Source organism: Pristis pectinata, chromosome 5 (assembly GCF_009764475.1).
Source record: "Pristis pectinata isolate sPriPec2 chromosome 5, sPriPec2.1.pri, whole genome shotgun sequence".
In the NCBI taxonomy this organism is placed as follows: Eukaryota; Metazoa; Chordata; class Chondrichthyes; order Rhinopristiformes; family Pristidae; genus Pristis; species Pristis pectinata.
The window spans coordinates 106149033-106168527 of record NC_067409.1 but is presented as its reverse complement, the minus strand read 5'-3'; the positions used below and the strand labels follow the sequence as shown (position 1 = coordinate 106168527).

Here is a 19495-nt window from a genome sequence, read left to right as displayed (position 1 = left end):
AACAGAAATGTCCTGAGTGAAAATATCACAGCATTTTCCATTGGATTAATAATAATGCTATAAGTGAACATAGCAGGATTTTACTTTGTCACTGGTTTCTTGCAAGCCTACTTGTTAATTCATCTGTCTAGAAACTCTCTGACACTGGAAAATGCGCCTTAATTGACTGTTGCATTGTGGATCAATATAGCTTTTGTATGATGGTGTCCTGCAGTAAAATTATGCTTGAAGGCCAAGGGGAGAGCAGTAGAGTAAGATCAAGGCACAAGTCATAGGGAAGAAATCAGGACTTAAGACATGGATGTTGGGAGAAATGAAGCTGGTAGGGGAGGTTGAAGTTAGATTATGGGAATGGGTTGAGGTCACTGTCAGGCCAAGTATGACGGTGAAGCTGGTGGAGACCTACAGCACCAAATTCTAAGGGGATCTGCTTGGGACAGTCATCTTCAAGGTATTTACAAAGTAAGCCTCATAATCATGAACCAAGCAGCAGCAATTAAATTTTCTAGAAGTGTTATTGGTTGACAAGTCATATAAGAAACAGGCCTTTCAGCCCATCAGACACATGCTGGCTATCAAGTACCCATCTATACTAATCCCATTTACCAGCACTTGGTACACAGCCATCTATCTTTTCGTGATTCAAATGCTCTCTAAATATTTCTTAAATGTTGTGAAAGTACCTGCTACCATCATTTTCAAAGCTAGTGTGTTCCAGATTGCAACTACTCTCTGGGTGAAAATTTCTTTCCTCAAAACTCTTCTTACCTCTGAGTTCTAATCTTAAACCTATGCCCTTAGATGTTTCCATTATGGGGAATGTTTCTCACTATCCCCTCTATTTATGTCTCTCATAATTTTGCATACCTCTATAAGGTCCTCCCTCAGCCTTCTCCACTCCAAGGAAAACCATACCAATCTATTCAGTCTCTCCACATAACTGAAAAATTCCATCTCAGGCAACATCCTGGTAAATTTCCTTTGCACTCTCTCCAGTGCTATCATCTCTTTCGTTTAGTGCAGTGACCAGAACTACATACAGTCCGAACTATTGTGTTATAAACTTGTATCATGGCCTCCATGCTCTTACATTCCATGCCCAGGCTAATGTCTCTTATTACCAAGCTAACTTTGTATCCAATTAGCCAACTTGCCTTGGATCATACGGGCTCTAACCTTTCGTATCAGCCTTCCTTGTCAAACAACTTAGTGAAGTCCATGTAGACTGCATCAACCCCACTGCCCTCAACAATATATTTTGTGACTTCAAAATATGCTACTTAAATCTCAAACAAATTAGTCAGCCAAGACCTCTCAACAGCAGAGCCATGCTGACTATCCCTGATCATATCTTGCTTTTTTAAGTGTAGTGCTGCCAAGTCTGTGCATATAAATGCTGTGCTATGCAATAGCAACTCTAGATCACTTGGTCCAAATGTCCACAGAAAATACATCAGGTGGAAAGTTTTCAAACAAATGTTTCACTGCGTATGAGAGGTGGAGTAGCTCACTGACTGGCATTCCTTTTGGGAATGAACTATAAAATGTTGCAGCAGAGAAATTAGTTATTTGACCCATCAAGTTTGTGTTTACTCACTACATGAGCTATACAGGGTAATGTTCTCCCCTCCTTTTGACATTTTTTTAAAAATTCATTCAAGGGATGTGGCCTTCGGGGGCTGAGCTAATATTTAATTGTTCATCCCTAATTGCCTTTTAGAAGGTGGTGGGGAGTTGCCTTCTTGAACTGCAGCAGTCCTTGAGATGCAGGTATGTCCACAATGCTGTTAGGAAGGCAGTTCCAGGGTTCTCACCCAGCGACAATGAAGGAATGGTGATATATTTTGCACTCATTGGTGTATATATTGTTGTATTTATTATTATCATGTATACTGTTTACTCTGCGAACCATGTGAGCAAGGAATTTCATTGCACCCCAGTGTATATGACAATAAACTAATGTGAATCTCAGTCTGAAGTCAGGATGGTGTGTGGCTAGCAGGCCAACCTCCAGGTGCTGCTGTTCCCATGCTTTGGCTGGCCTTGTCCTTTTAACTGGTAGAGGCTGAGGGTTTGGAAGCTGTTGTTTAAGGAATCTTGGTGAGTTGCTGCAGTGCATCCTGTACATGGTACAAAGTGCCACTACTGTGCATCGGTGGTGGAGTGAGTAAATGGTTGTGGATGGGATGCCTAGCAAGCAAGCTGCTATGTCCTTAATGTTGTCAAGCTTCCTGAGTGTTGTTGAAGCTACATTTATCCAAGCAGGTGGAGAGTATTCTATCACATTCCTGACTTGAGCCTTGTAGACGGTGGACAGCCTTTGGGAAGTCAGGAGGTGAGTTATTTGCCCCAGGATTCCTAGCCTCTGACCTGCTCTTGTAGCCATATTGTGTACATGGCTGCTCCAGTTCCGTTTCTGATCAATGGTATATTGATAGTGGGGGATTCAATGATGGTATCACCATTAAATGTCAGAGGGTGATAGCTGGATTTTGTCTTGTTGGATATCATCATTGCCCAGCACTGGCACATATATTACTGTTATATTTCTGGATTTGGGTATTTCTGACTCCCTGGTCGTATTAATCTTGATCATGCTGTGAATGCTTTCCCCAGGGATGTTACAGCTTCATCTTCCAGTATGCTGCTTGCATCACTAATAACTATAAGAGATGAACACTACCTGTAGTAGTTTCCTTAATGCATTAAAGCAGCAGTGTATTACATTGGCCAGTAATGGAGATCATTTTTACTTTGAGTGTGAGAGGAAACCAGGCCAATCCAAATGGGCTGCCAGTTATAAATCTGCCTTGGCTTTACTTTTCAATGAATTCAATGAAAATTAAAAGTGTCTAAGTGGATGATGAACAAATGCCAAATTTCCCTTCACATCCTCAGTATTTCTGAACCAGATATTCCCAGCGTACATTTGGTTGATTGAAGTCTCTGGTTAAATAATTCCCCAGTTCTTTCATACTCTTCCTTTCCTTTCTCACAGCAACAAACTTTTCATGCTAACAAGGTGGCCTGTAGCATCTCTGTAGTTGACAAGCTGGAGGTAGGTCCTCTCATCGGGCATACTGTGCGGTGTTATTAGTGAGCCAAGGATTGCTAAATCTTAAATCCCTAACATTTTTGTAGTTCATTTGTAATTTTCCCCTTCATATGGGATTAATTTCATTCATGAGGTAGCCCCATGTACATAAATCAAACAGCCAAAAAGCAGCAAATGCTGGAAATCTGTAATAAACACCAGAAATGCTCGAAATACTCAGCCAGTCAAGCAGCATCAGCACAAAGGAAAACAGAGTTAACATTTCAGCCATTGACCTTTCATTAGAACTGAGAAAATAGAGAAATAAGTATGTTTTAAGTTGCAGACAAGGAATGGAGAGAACAAAGTGAATGTCTGCAATAAGATGCAAACTAAGAGAGATGGAATGATAGGGGATGCTGCTGGTTGGGAGAGATTGGCGAAGACTTGCAATCTCAGATGATCAATCTGGCGGAGATGTAAATAGAAGATAAATGAAAACAGAGAATGAGAGAGAAAGGAAAAAAGACAACACTGGAAAGATGAGGTGAAATATTGCAAATGCTGAGAATCTGAAATAAAAGCAGAGAACATTAGAAACACTCAGCAGATCAGACAGCACCCGCAGAGACAGAAAAACAGAGTTAATGTGACAAGTTGATGATCTTTCCTCGGAACTGGTCAGCTCTGATACAAACTGGAGAGGCTGGTTATCTGAAATTGATGTTTAGTTCTGACAGCATTACTGCATTAAGTTATTAGATGAAATGTTGTTTCTTGAGTTAACATTAAGCTTCATTGGAATAGTGTGAGGCCAAAGGTAGAGAAGTCATAATGGAAGACCACACTGTGCCACTTACAGTATGTATGATGTCATACTCGATTGTATAGGAACCTGATGAAACCGCAAACAGAGGGATAACATTGAGCTATGGTCTCCCTACTGAATGAAGGGTATAATTGCAATTGAGAAAACACAACAAAGTTTCACCAGATTGATTTCTGGGATGGGGTTTGACCTTTGAGGAGGGATTAAGCAGATCAGACATACATTCTCCTGTGTTTAGAAGATTGAGAAAAGTTCTCTTTGTCTTACAGGTCTTGACAGGGTAAATGCAGAAACGATTTTTCCTCTGCCTGGGGTGTCTAGAACCAGGGGTCAGAGTCTCATAATATGAGACGGCTATTCAGGACTGAGTTTAAAGAAATTTCTTCATTTGGAATGTAGTGAATCTTTGGACTTCTGTCCCCAAGAGGGCTGTGGAGGTTTAGTCACTGTGTATATCAAGACAGAGAGCAAAAGATCTTTGGATATTAAGGGGGTCAAGGAATACAAGGCTTTGCTCTTCCTACTCTTGTTGTTTCAGTTCAAATGATACTCAATTCATGTTTCAAAGCTCTTTCTAAGTATTTGGCTTTGTTGGTTTAGGTGTGGCCCATCTCCTCTCTACACGTAGAGTCTTCAGAGTTATTTATGTAGCAGGTTTCCATAAATTTTCTCAAATCCTTCATTTCCTTGGTCAATTTCCTTTTTTTCCTAAACTTGCAAACATATGGGAGTTATTCTGCATTAAATTTAGAGGTCATCCTGTGTTGTGATATTATGATCAAATATTACATATCCCAGTCATGAACACCAACACAGACTATCATCACAGTACTTCCTCAACGTACATTGTAATACTTCCTCAGTTTTGTAATCAGCATACCATAGATTTGTCCCTAAATTTTGTCCCTGGAATCCTGCTGTAATTTTAGGGGTAAGTCAGTGAAATCCTACCGGAAAATGCCAAGATTCTGGCTATGGCAACTTTTTGTAATTTTTATCATTTTCCTAGCTTATGTTGGAATAGTTCATTCCTTTCAAGTCAAATGCTATCAGGGAGAGGAGACAGCTTTGGAGATTTCCTCTAATACAAATTCTTGGCTCACTCATAGCACAGCACTGGGATTAGCATGTAAATTGAGAGAACAAGCGTTCAGTTTGACATCTGGCCCACAGAGGAGATGGGGAAGGTCGAGGCCAGATGAGGTCTGACTGGGCCTGGAGAACTCTCCTTCTTTATATAGTATAAGGTCCAAGTGTTCCCAGCTGCATTGTTGAGATGAATGTAAAAAGCATCCCTACAGTGGCGTGGGTTCTTCTAAGCTGAAACAAATTAACCACTGACCCAATGACTCAATAATATGAGTCCAGGAGTCTGAAACTTGGGTTTACACGTTAATGATTTTAATTTTAAATTCTTGTACCAGATGCATGGACGTATGATCCTTAAACTGGAATGTTTCCTCATTTCACAACCACACAGCAATTCCAAGATCACAACCAATGGGATTTTGAAATTTTGCCTTAAAACACTGTCAGGTTTCAATATAAAGCAATTTTCTGCTTTATTACTAAATTAAATTGGAATATGTCAATATTTCTTATTCTCAAACTTAATTGATCAGTAAGCACTGATTGTATGGATGAGGTATTTGGGGTAAAGATCATCTTTTTAATTAGATGTTAGAACTAGGGCCTGGTTCTGATTGATACAGAATCAAACAGGAACCTTTCATCAACACTTTTAATTGATAAAAAACTGACTATTAATAATAAATTAGAAAATCCAAAAGAATAACAAAGTAGACAGTCACGCTGATCTGGTTATCTCAAATGGAAAAGCGGTTACATGTGTGAAAATCAGCTTGCAAAAAGTATACCTCCTATTTCTCCCTCTCTGAGGTTGTTTCTAACTTTGGGTTTCATTTGGATATAGGGGTGGTGATGTTAACTGGAGAATGTGAAAAGAATAAAATGTTCCAAATTGTATCAAGAATGCAGATTTAAATTGTTCTATCAATTAAGTATGAGATTACACGTAGTGTACTTGATAATTCTTAGAATGTTTCTGGAACTTCATTAGGTATGAGTAAAATATCTAATCAAAAGGGCATCCTTTAACATGCCGCTAGAAAGTTCATGGACAGAGTCCAGATAAAGGGGGAGTCATTCAGCATTACTGAACCCATTTTTTTAACTGTACAATTGCCTTTTGAGGAACCCCGATTTGCATATGCTCTGCCTAGTGGCTCATTAGACCAAACTTTAAAGGAACCAAGAGGAACAAATTCAGAAACAAGCATCAAACATTTTGCAGTCTCATTTCTGTGAGCCCAAGTGGAGCAGCTGTGCCAGTCAATGCCAGTTCAGGCTGTCCACTTCTCTTTGTCGAGCACCAGAAGTGGATTCTGAGCATCCTGATGTCAGGTTTCAGCAATTGGCGTCTGCAGTTTGTCCGTTTTATTCAACTAAGGTCCAATGCCACAATTGATGGGAATCTCACAAATGTCCTTGGGCAGGCATTTGGATGGAGCTGATTGTTTCACACTTGAAATGTCAAAAAGGCCTCCTGCTTATCATTTTATGCAGATTTTCTGAAGATTTCAATGAACTGTGAGGCTTTGAAAGATTTTTCTCAGGACTCTTGGGAGTTGTTTCTCTTACTAAGAATTCAAAGTGTGCTAAAGCAAAAAGAGGGAGTGCTTCAAGGAGAATATCTGGTCTTTAAATTGCATAAATGATAAAAAAAAGTTTGAGGATTATTATTTATTAAAAATTATTCACGGATCTTTTTCATGTTGTTCCCCATGGATATGGAAGATTGAAGCTGATTTATATTTTAATCTTCTTTCACTGAATAGCTTATGATACATTAATGATGGAAACTGCTTTCTATTGGGTCAGTGTTTGGAAATGTTCCATTGCCTCAGGGTTCATTAATTATTCTGGATAATTTTTTTTCTCTTTTATGCGAGTGTAAAACAGTCACTGGCTCACTGTATTTGCATTTTAGGGAACAAAGACAAGATGTAAGCATTGTCTCCTCTTTACTTAGTCCCAAATGTACTCCTGTAAATAGGCAATTAGCATTTACAGAATTGATACAAACTTTAAAAATATAGGCACTAATTTAATTAAAGGTCATGATAATATATTCATTTCTATAATTTTTTTTATAGGAGTACAAAATGGTAACGTACTGGGACTGTAGTCTTGCAGACTGTCTAAGAACAAGGGTTCAGTGTCTCCTGGCTAAAAACTTGTGGGCTAACTTAAAGGGCTTGGGTGGGGGAGAGGGGTGTAGCCTAAAGCAGTGGTGCTGTTTTATGTAAGATTCTGTGGCATCATCTTTGAAGGGTGGACAAGCAGTCAACTTTGCAGCTGAAATTTTAGTGGCAAGTGTTTCTGTTAGGAAGTAGTCTGACGTCCCATCAAATTTCAACTGACCACCAGACAATGATATGATCAAAATGACATAGCACCCTTGATTTTTTTGTCATTTGTGCTTCTTATCAGGATTACTGTTACAGAAGTGCATGCTTCAAGCCCTTATGCATTAGTGTTCTTCTTGTATTATCAGCTATATGTTTCTTCAGATGCATTCTTAAATAGATCACAATACTTCCACTTCAAATGCAGTTATTTGATGCATACCTGTTATCACAGTCACAATGGATTATGTCGCAATTCTTGCCTATAGCTGTGAAAATTTTAACTTCTCAATTCTTCCTTTTTCAGGAGAAAGATTACCTTTGAGGAAGGCAACAAGAATATTGCTGTTTGTACTTCCTTTTATAGTTAGGCTTCCATACAATTGATTATGCCTCTGTGGAATATTTTATCCAGGTTAAAGACACTATATCTGTTCAAGATTTTAAAGGGGAATTCACTCTTTCTGCAGACTTAAGGGCCAGGGAACCTTGGGCCAAGAATGGGCTTTTCAGCACCTCAATCCTCTCTGCCACTCAGTGTGCTCACCAGACTTGAAGCATTGATGATATGCCAAAATCTGCAGAAAGAATTAGTTCACCTTTAGCATCTTGAACAGATATAATGTATTTAATCTGGACAAAACATCCCACAGAGGCATAATCAATTGTATGGAAGCCAAACTATAAAAGGAAATGCAAACAGCAGCATTCTTGTTGCCTTCCTCAAAGGTAAGCTTTCTCCTGAAAAGGAAGAATAGAGAAGTTAAAATTTTCACATTTATAGCTAACTGGTACCACTTCTCTTCCAAGATGGAACTAACCTTCCCAAGATGCATTGCCCACCTCTACGCAAGTGATCTATATGTAGTTTAACCAAAGCTTTATATGGTTATTGCCAAAATTTATTTCTTTATATTCTTTTTAAATTTAGCACTAACATTCCATTAGTCCATTTGAATCAGACCAGGAGATGTGTACCTGGATTCATAAATCTTCTTTGAATTCCATTTTATTTCTTCATTTAATACTTGGTCCTATACTCTGGATGACTTCATACTTATCTGCATTGGAATCCAACTACCACAGCTTTGCTGTCAATTAATCTGTATCAGTTTAAAGAGTTGGATATCCAGCAAAATGAATTTACAACAATGCCATAAAAGAAGCATGTGCACTAATTCTAATAGCACAACCATGGCCACTCAATGGCTGATAAGGTTCAAATATCATATCGAATCTGGGATAATAAAAAGGTCCAGGAAAGCACTATGCTGAACATGTCTGCTACTTACAGAGACTTCCCATCATATTGTAGTGAGCTGTTTACCGTCAATACCCAGGAGCAAAGCAGCATCATTTATGCTACCAGCCTTCAATCATAATTAACCTCACTTACATCAGTACATGCATTCACTTCGCTAAAAGTCTCAGATGGAATCGAACTGCTTGGAGCTTGCATTTCCATAATGGGATGATTGCTGACACCAGGATTTTTATCACAGTACGACAACTTCAGGTGGGTGCCATTTTTGGCATTCCTTTCGAATGTAACACTTCATACAATGAGGGGATAGTAAGGGTAGATGGAAGATCCTTAAGCCTCCAAGCTGAAGGTCAGTGCTATGATTCATCTTTATCCTTGCTTAAAATGGATGATTCGGACTTGGATACAGGAAGCATATTCTCAAAAATTTCCAACAATATACAAACAGGAGGAAAAGTTCAGAAAAAGTTAGCAGAAGAAGCCAGACCATTAAAAATGCAGATTAGCTTGGATAAATGTAAGATAATACATTCTGGGAGAAAACCCAAAGAATCAAGTTATAGAAATATGGAAGTACATCCTGAATAGTGTGGATAACCAGCAAAACTTTGGGCTCAAGTACATAGTTGCCAGGAATTGTTTGTAAATAGGATATTTGTGAATGGGCAATAAAGATTTATCTAAGGGTTCTGCTATTCTTCCACAGAAGTTATGGCAGCAAATCTCCCAAACTCTATGTAAGTGCAGGGTCAATTTTCACACAATAAGAGTGAAAATAAATGATTAAAATCACGATGCCAAGTTAAAAGCCCACCCCTGTTAACACCTAACCAATAACTGAAAAAGTTTTCCATCATGCACGCAAGAGTGCACTTTATTTAACGACAACAATTTTGCAGATTTTCAATACTATTCCTTGGCAAGTCTCTTGGATAAACTATTGAAAATGTAGGGCCATTTTGTTTTTTTAAGATATGCCATGTGTTTTCATTTGGAGAGCTCCCAAAAAATCCTGGATAATCCTGGAGTCCGAGGGTATCGGTTATTGCATCTGGTGCTCCCGGCGCGGCCTCCTGTGCATCGGTGAGACCCGATGCAGATTAAGTGACCGCTTCATCGAGCGCCTTCACTCCATCCGCCGCAACAGCCAGGACCTCTCGGTGGCCACCCACTTCAATTCCACATCCCACTCCCACACTGACATGTCTGTCCACGGCCTCCTCTACTGCCACATTGAGGCCAGGCACAGGTTGGAGGAACAACACCTCATATTCTGTCTTGGGAGTCTCCAACATGATGGCCTCAACACTGATTTCTCTAACTTCTGGTAATTCCACCCCTTCTTTTCCTACCCCCACCCCCACTCCTTTGTCTTCCCTTATTCCTGTGGCTCCCTTCCCCCACCTTGGTGACCTGCCCATCTCTCCTCCCCTCCCCCATCCTTTATTCCATGGTCCACTGCTCTCTCTTACCAGATTCCTTCTTCTTCAGTCCTTTGACTCTTCTACCTATCACCTCTCAGCTTATTACATCTTCCCCCCCCCCACCCACTACCTTCCCCTTCTCACCTGGACTTGCCTTTCACCTGAACTCACCTGTCCCCTGACAGCCTGTGCTCCTCCCCCTCCCCCCCCCCCCCCCCCCCCCACCTTCTTATTCTGGCTTCTGCCCTCTTCCTTTCCAGTCCTGATGAAGGGTCATGGCCTGAAACGTCGACTGTTTCTTTCCCTCCATAGATGCTGCCTTGACCTGCTGAGTTCTTCCAACACTTTTTGCGTATTGCTCCAGATTCCAGCATCTGCAGAATCCTTTGTGTCTCTGGATAACATGTGTTATTTTAAAAGCCTTTGCTGGAAAAGTCCAGCAAGTCTAGGTAGAAAATGGAAGAAAAGCTTTGCATGCCATCGAATTCCATCTTCTAGCTAAATCTGCACAAGGATTTCAGTAAGTATATTTAAATTACAACTTGTAAGAAGTAATGGTTTAGAACCTGTATCACTGTTTCATACATGAATAAAGATGGCTGGTATATGGGGATAACAATTCATCTGATGCCATGCTTGGCTAAAAAATGTGATGACATAAATTATTGGCTAACAAACCAATTGTGTGGCACTAATCAACTTGCTTCCTGTTAAAGAATCCTCGTAAGCATAAACTTTCATTTGTAATAAAACCCTAGCTTTGCCGGGCTTTTGCATTGAGGGGGCAGTCATGCATATATATTTGATATTAGAGTTAGGCTTAATAATTACCACACTATAAATTCTAATGCTATAACTACATAAAAGTATAATTTATAAACCATGACATTTTGCAGCTCAGCAACCATGTTTATTAAAAACTGATACCCTCTTCCTGCTTTATATTGCATTTGCAAATCGTGGGTATATTTTTTCTAATTTTTGCCTGGAGTCAGTGTTTTTGCTTTGCTTACCTCACTCTGCAGTATCATCACAGCATGGTTGAAATGATGGTGTTCCAAAGTGGCAGATGTCCCATACAGCTGTGCTAAAGCAGATCCACTCCTGGAAGGGAATCAAACGTACGAGTTGTCAGAGCTTGGTTGGTAAACAACTTGTTTTCAGGTATCCCTTGGTTCATTAAATTGGAAATTGTAAAGTGGTAATGAATATCAGTAGCTGTAGTTGTTAGTCGAATCCAAATGCATTTACAAGGATAACTCATTTGTGCTTTCATCCATACTTCTTTCATATTTATAAATTTAAATTGAAGCTAGTAATTCAAAGTAGTTCACTAAATTATTCAGGAAAAAGGCATGGCTCAGTGCAGAGTAGGTTAACATTATATTACTGAGGGCTGTTGCAATTTAAGGATTTACTTAGAGGTGGGGAAATTTGAGGATTTACTTAGAGGTGGGGTTGGAGGTTTGGGGGTTGTCACTTTATTAATTGGATAAGATGACCCATGGAGTTGGAAGAAGTGGAAGGATTTCTAGGGGTAAAGGAACTGTCGAAGTTTTGGGTCAAAAACCTACATCAGGACTGATGCAGGGTTTTGACCTGAAACACTGACAGTTCCTTTCCCTCCACAGACGCTGCTTGACCCACTGAGTTCCTCCAGCAGACTGTTTCGTGCTCCAGATTCCAGCATCTGCAGTCTCTTGCACAAACCTCTCAATACAACTCTGATCAAAATGTAAACTTCCCTTAATGACTACAGCGGAAAATCCCTCCGTGAGCAATTTTGGTCTGGTCTTTCAATACATTCCCCTTCCCAGATGTATCGTCCGTCCACTCAATTTACCATGGCACTCCTGCTCTCCTTCCCCAAGAGCATAGCCCTAGGCAGATTGCTGACACAAGAGGTATGGTTCTTGTGTTAATAACTTTAAGGAGATAAGACCTGGTCACCAGGATTCGTTTACTTTAGAAGAAGATTGACCGCTATTTTCAGGAAGAATGTTTTGCTCCACACATTCTGTGCAACAAAACTATTAGTTACTTTATGTAGCCACAGAACTTCTTTCCATGTGGTGATTTACACTTGTAGTTTCACAGCTCCTTTGAGTATACAGCCCTACTTCATTTCAGAGGCAAGAATAGGAAAAGGTAATATGAATTGATGTTACAATTTAAACAGGTGATGGAACAATGGGAAATGAGGGTGAATGTGTACCGAAATTTGAAGGCGACAGGATATATTAAGAAGGCTGGTAAAAAATTCTATGGGATTCTTCACTAATAAGTAATAAGCTACGCTAAACCTTTATAAACAATGGATCATTCCTCCCTCTGTGGACAGTCCAGGACACGCTACTTTAGGAGAGATATCAAGCTTTTGGAGAGGATGCAGAAATTTACTGAAACATAATTTCAGATGTTTGCGTACTCTCTGATGGGCCACCTAGTGTTCAAATAACTATATGCAGGGACTTTAATCAAGAAAAATTATTTCAATATATTTTTGAAAATCTTGATTCAGTAAATGTTGTTATTCTCTTTACTATAATATTTGTTACCCTGTACTATTTAGAACATCCATTTTGTATGTATAAATGTCATCATCAGGTTTTAATCTTTTCTTGTCACAGAATACTGTGTGTGGCAAACATTTCCACAGCTTAAACATTTAAGCTGTTCATCCAACCAACAGATTGTAATACTGAAACATATAGACCCAAGTTATTAAAATGTAAGATGGAGACACAATAGGCTGCACAGGCTTGAATCTGGAGCAAAAATCAAACTGCTGGAGGAACTCAGTGGGTCAAGCGGCATCTGTTGGGGGAAAGGAATTGTCGACGATTTGGATTGAGATACTGCATCAGACCTGATGCAGGGTCACTACCCAAAACATCGACGATTCCTTTTCCCACAGATGTTGCTTGACCCATGGAGTTCCTCCAGCAGTTTGTTTTAATAAAATGTAACACAGAACAAAGCTAACACTGGGTGAACACACGAGTTCAAATGAAAGTTCAGTGCATGATCTGCATCTTGTATTCTTACAATTTAACTTCTACAGCTGTTGCATATTACAGGTAAATTGAAGTTCTTTCTTTTCAAGCCCCAGCGTCCTGAAATTTCATGAAAGCTTAAGCTATAGCAGTGGAGCGTCAATGGCATGCACCACTTTTTATGGTGCAGAAATTCAAGGAATTACACTTGTCATCCTATAATTTCTAGAGCTTTCCTCCTACTCTACATAAATCCCCAACAAAATAGTTTTAGCAATTACATTCCCTATTGATATCAATGGCAAAGGCAAATGTGCAAAATTACTTCAATTTTGATTGCTCCTGCTGCTAAAAACTGATATAGAATGACACTGGTGGCTACAGAATGGCACTGGTGAGCTACAGAATAGGATCAGGAAGGTATGCAATTGCTTTGTCAGTTGCTGATATCAAAGATAATCATTTAACAAACATAAAGGTATCATAATCTTAAACAGGTACAGATACCTGCAGGGCTCACACACACCAGCTATATCACTGCATACTGAGGAACGACTTCAATTTATAACAAACTTAAAGTTTAATGTTGTCTTGACCTCAAAGGAAACCTTAAGGGTAACATTTTTACTAACTTGTGTGAAGAACTTCATGAAAATCTTAAATTTCAATTAAACAATAAAATGAGTTGTGTGACAGCCAGGCATGTTCTGATTTTCTGCATTCTTAATATTTTATATTAATAGTTATTGAGTTCATTCACTGAACCTTGAATTAAATAAGGCTAGGGATTGAACACAAACAAGGAGACAACACAGATTCAGACTCCTGCTTAATATACTTATGTTGATCAATGTAAACTCATCATTCTGTTTGTGTAAGTGAACTTTCTCTCCATTCTCAGATCAGTACCATTGCTCTAAACAAATATATCATTTGTGCAAAATCATTTCCAAAGCTTATGAAACCAGGGCACAACTTCACAAGTGAAATAAGGTGACTTCTTCAACTCTAATTTACTTTAATATGGAGCATAACTAAATTTAATAGTACAAGAAAAAAGTAATGTGGATGTTGGAAACAGGTACAGGAAATGCTGGAAATACTCAGCAAGTGACAGTATCTGTGGAGAGAGAAAGAGTTAGTGCTTTAGGTCAGCAGCTAAATCCCATCCTATCAAATATTCCAGAAATGTATTTTTTGTGCTAATTATATCATATTTTGCAACTCTACATGAACAAAACTAATTATTTTACATTTAAGAGGAACCAGGTGCTGAGATCAGGAAGTGTAATTTATGAGGACACAATTCTGGCTGTCTGGGTATTTCACAGTTTCAGTGACCAGCGTGTGTGCTATTGCATGCCCTGGCGCATCAGTAAGGGCCCAGCCTGTGCATAGCACCACTTCATGCTAATTGGTGCTGCTTAAAGCCAACCTGTGCCTTTCTAAGAGTCAAAATGTGGCTGCTGCAGATGGTGGAAGCCCTTCTGAAAATGTCTGTGGCTTGTTACAAGTGATGGGACAACATGGAAAGAAGTAGGCTCCATTATTTTCCAATGCAACAATGGAAGCCTTTGGCAAAGAGGTAACGGGAAGGACAGGAGCCCTCAAAATGCAAATAAAATTCTGGAAGGAGACTACAGGGAAGGTAAATGCTTGGCATGTACCTCCCAAGGACCAGGAAATAATTCAATAACCCCACATTCATGGTGAACAATTCAACAATCCCACATTCATATGCAATTGCCATATCCCTCTCTTGCTTAATTTCCATCATCAATATCCCACAACACAGCAGCCCACTTCCAGTACCAAGTGTGGTAACTGCAAAAAGCACTGTATATACAATTCTTCCCTAAACCGCATCCTTTACCACCTAATAGCATGGGAACAATGCTACCTGCAGATTCCTTTCCAAGTTCCACAGCATCCTCATTGAGAAGTGTATTCCTGTCCATTTATTGCCTCTGGGTCTAAGTCTTAGAACTCCCTATCAACCAGTATTTTGGGAGCACCTTCACCGAAGGACTGCAATGGTTCAATTCAGCACCTTCCCACCATATTAAGAGCGAATAGAGATAGCTAATGGCACCCACATCCTACAAATTAAAAGCAAAATCTTTGCTCAGTTCACCCATCCACATCACTCATCTATCAAGTATAATTTAGGAAAACATGAATTTGTCCATTTTGACAGGGCAAGTAAAAGGGAAGCATATTATCTAAATGGTGAAAAATTGCAGAGCTCTGAGACGCAGAGGAATCTAGAAGTTCTAATGCACGATTTGCAAAAGTCTGGTGGGTAGTACAGCTAATATGCAGGAAGGTTACATAATGTTCTTGTTTATCGCAAGAGGACCTGAATACAAAAGGGGAAGGTTTATGCTTCCATTATATAATTCACCGGTAAGACAGCATCTGGAATACTGTGTACGGTATTTGTTCCATATTTAAGGAATGATGTTAATATGTTGTAAACATTTCAGGGAAGAGTTACATGACTGACGTCTGGAATGGACAGCTGTTTTATATGGTCAGAGTAAGCTTGTATCTGTTGGAATTAGAAGAATGAGGTGTCGATTGCAACATCAAAGATCCTGAGGGCTCTAGCAGGGTGGATGTAGAAAAGATGTTTCCTCTCGTGGGTGAGCCTAGAACTAGGGGTCAAAGATTAAAAATAAGGGTCATCCAGTTAAGACAGAGATAAAGCTTTTTTTCTCTCAGAGGGTTGCAAGTCTTTGGAACTCTCTTCTTCAAAGGACAATGAAAGCACAGTTTTTGAATATTTTTAAGGCAGAGACAGATAGATTCTTGATAACCAAGAGGTTATGTGTGGGGGGGAGGGGGGGAGGCAGAATTGTTGAGTTGAGGTTACAATCTGATCAGCCATGATCTTATTGAATGGCAGAGCAGGCCTGAGGAATGAGAATGTACAAGGCATGGTTAGTAAGTTTGCAGATGACACTAAAATAGGTGGTGCCGTAGACACTGAAGATGATTATCAGGAATTACAGAGGGATCTTGATCAGCTGGGTAAGTGGGCTGAAGAATGGCAAATGGAGTTTAATTCAGATAAGTGCGAGGTGTTGCATTTTGAGAAGACAAACCAGGGCAGGACTTTCACATTGAATGGTAGGGCCCTGGGAAGTGTTGTAGAACAGAGGGACCTAAGAGTACAAGTACATGGATCCCTGAAATTGGGGTCACCATTGGACAGGTTGGTGAAGAAGGTTTATGGGATGCTGGCCTTCATCAGTCAGGGCACTGGGTATAAGAGTTGGGATGTTATGTTGCAGTTGTACTAGACATTGGTGAGGCCACATTTGGAATATTGTGTTCGGTTTTGGTCACCCTGTTATAGAAAAGATGCTATTAAGCTGGAAAGAGGGCAGAAAAGTTTTACGAGGATGTTGCCAGGACCCGAGGACCAGACTGAGTTGTAGAGAGAGTTTGAACAGGCTAGGACTTTATTCTTTGGAGCGTAGGAGAATGGGGGGTAGGCTTATAGAGTATAAAGTTATGAGGGGCATAGATAGGGTGAATGCACACAGTCTTTTTCCCAGGTTTGGGGGATCAAGAACTAGAGGGCATAGATTTAAGGTGAGAGGGGAATGATTTAACAGGGACTTGAGGTGCACTTTTTCACCCAGAGGGTTTTCCATATATGGAATTAACTACCAGGGGAAGTGGTTGAGGCAGGTACATTAACAACATTTAAAAGACACAGACAGGTACATGGATAGGACAGGTATAGAGGGATATGGCCCAAATGTGGGCAAATGGGACTAGCTTCGATGGGCATCTTAGGTAGTATGGACCAGATGGGCTGAAGGGCTGGTTTCCGTGCTGTACGGCTCTATGACCGAGTGTCCAAGTTCTTCTCCTAATTCGTATATCCGTAGATAATCGCTCTTCTCACATCCTCCCTCATGTCATCACCCCATGTCTCTAGACTTGCATACTGCAGATGGTGTAAGAAAGCGCCTCTTACTTTTCACTTTTTCCCTATCACTCTCCCTTTGTTAGATCAGAGGGATTACCAGCAATAGTGACTCACCAGGCATGTGGCCTGTAAACAGAGTTGTCGGGGGGGGTGAGGGGGTGAGGGGGTGATGGGGAGAGGTGTAGTATACAACTGGTATCAGCACCCCAGACAGCTAAGTCACACATGAGACCACATAAAAGAAAAAAAATTGCTGGAAATGCTCAGCAGGTCAGACAGCATCTGTGGAATGAGAAAACAGAAGCAATGTTTCAGATCGAAAACTCTTCACCAGAATTGGGAAAGAGAGAAAAGTCATTGTTTTCGCATCTTCTGTTTTTATTTCAGATTTCCAGTATCTGCAGTTTTATTCTTCTCACACGAGAGACCCACTGTAGAGGATGCAGGTGAGGAGTCTGAAGGAGAAACCTAACCCACAGGAAAGGGTTGGCAGCCATGCATAATGAAAGGGTCGGTGCATCGATGAACCTGTCTGAATGCATAAGTACTGTGTCAAGAAGCACATGGGATCCTAGCAACAACCTTACATGGAGCTTTACACAGACCAACACATGGTAGGAGGGCACAGTCAGATGTTGAGCTGTCCGGGTCCAGATTCTCTCGAGATCACCCTCTCATCCACAAAGTCTGCAGCCTTCCATTGGATTTATATTGAATTTTAAAATGAGTGACTGGCTTGGTGAATTCACGGTTTCCTCCAAGCCATTAACATATTTTCTATAACTCCCCATAATTGGTCAAACAGGAAAGCAAAAGTGAAGCTCACAGTCTGATCTTCCAGCAGAAAAATACACCAGGTCCATTCTCATGGCCAGCTGCACTTAATTCACTAAAACCTTTTGTGAAGTAGAACCTAGGTTATTTATCACCGAAGAATGGATGAATATAAGGCCAAGAACAATGATAAATCCCCCCACTAATGTGGACAGAAATAGCACCAATAACAGAGGAATGTACATTTCTGTCATTTGCACAAATTTTCTATCCATTCATTTACTAAATATTTGATTGTTGGCATCTAGTAACTGCACCTGGATAGTTCAGGTTTGGCCCAGAGTCTTCAGTAATATATGAAATTGCCAGCTTGGCAGAGAAAATCTCCGTATCAGCTGATTTCAGGCCTCCATCTGTGAACCCCAACTTAAGTCTAGAGAGTTGAAGGTTCCAGTTAGTAGGGGTGCACCTGATGAAGGGGGCTGTCATAGTCCAATTGGAGCCATGTCTCAGAGTGAGCACAGTTATAAAGTTCTTGGGTTTGCAAATGACCCATTAATACTTTGGGGAAAAAAAACAGAACCTCATATTTAACTCTGCCACTACCTGAATTTTAATTAAAATATGAATTGATCATCGGAATAACAGATATATTAAATCAATAATATGAAATCCACTTATCATTATTTTGATTGAGTTTCTTGATCAATGAACATAATTTTCAAATGTAGCAAAATTACATATTACTAGTCAATTTCATGTGTCACTGCACACAGGGAGTAATGAACAAGCGTAACCTTCAGGTGAACTAGGGGTCAAGGCTTTGTTCATTGGGAATGAAGATTCTCAGCTAATCACAACAGCTCATGTAACACAGTCCTATAATTTGCTGCAGAAATCAATCCAGCGGTGCTGCCATTAGTTAGACTAGTTTTTGAAGATTTAGCTTTTTAAAATTTTGGCGTTGGGATATTGCTAAAAAAATAGGAGCTTAAAATATGACAGTGAGGGAAATCTGAGTGAAAGACAAATGGAACAACACATTCCCTTTATCAGATCAGATTGAAGGACATCATAAACTTAAAATGCAAAGTAAATTTAAATGAATAAATTCATTGTTTCGACTCAAAACGTCGACAATTCTTTTCCTCCCACAGATGCTGCTCGACTCGCTGAGTTCCTCCAGGAGATTGTTTGTTGGGTGAATTCAATGATCAGGTACAGAAAAAGAAATATACAGAGGTAAGGAAACATTAGTTGAAACAGAGATATCACAGAGGCATTTTAATTAAATTTTCATTTTGATTTTTAGTGTTTAATTAAAATCTGAGCCAAAAATGTGAAGCTAATCCATATTTGTTCATTTTCAATACCAGTTAAGCAATTTGACAGTAACTTGTACTTCCCAAGTCAGTGGAGGGACATTATTCAAAATGCACAAGCCTTTACTTTCTGTGGAGAGCTTATTTCATATTGATAGCAATAATACAGCAATTCTGTGTCAATCAATGCATTTCAAATGTAATACAGACATTGAGATTTCTTTGAACTATGGAGCAGAACACAGAATCTCAGAAACCAACATTTAACCCTGCATCTGCCCGAATCTGAAGTTGCTGGATCATTTGTGGATAAATAACAGGGACTACCTTTAGCCTCGCCAGTATTTTGCTGGGGTATTGTGAGCCATTATGTTTACAGTAGCATCTATGTATATAATGTATCTAATGTTTGTAGAATGATGTTTGCATCTCGAGACCAAACCACAATTTTAACAAATCACCGACAACAGAAAATGTTGAC

General features: G+C 39.7%; 1 protein-coding gene across 5 annotated transcripts in view; it reads right to left on the bottom strand.

Moving 5' to 3' along the window:
• Nucleotides 1-19495, bottom strand: part of LOC127570393 (dual 3',5'-cyclic-AMP and -GMP phosphodiesterase 11A-like) — a 189228-nt gene that overhangs the window by 43169 nt on the left and 126564 nt on the right. For all 5 annotated transcript variants that reach the window (XR_007956358.1, XM_052015935.1, XM_052015933.1 and 2 more), the window contains one exon: nucleotides 10993-11083. Coding sequence is in view for 4 of the 5 variants with exons in the window: in XM_052015935.1 (XP_051871895.1) it covers nucleotides 10993-11083 (91 nt within the window). In the remaining variant the exon portion in view is untranslated. The remainder of the gene's footprint in view (nucleotides 1-10992; nucleotides 11084-19495) is intronic.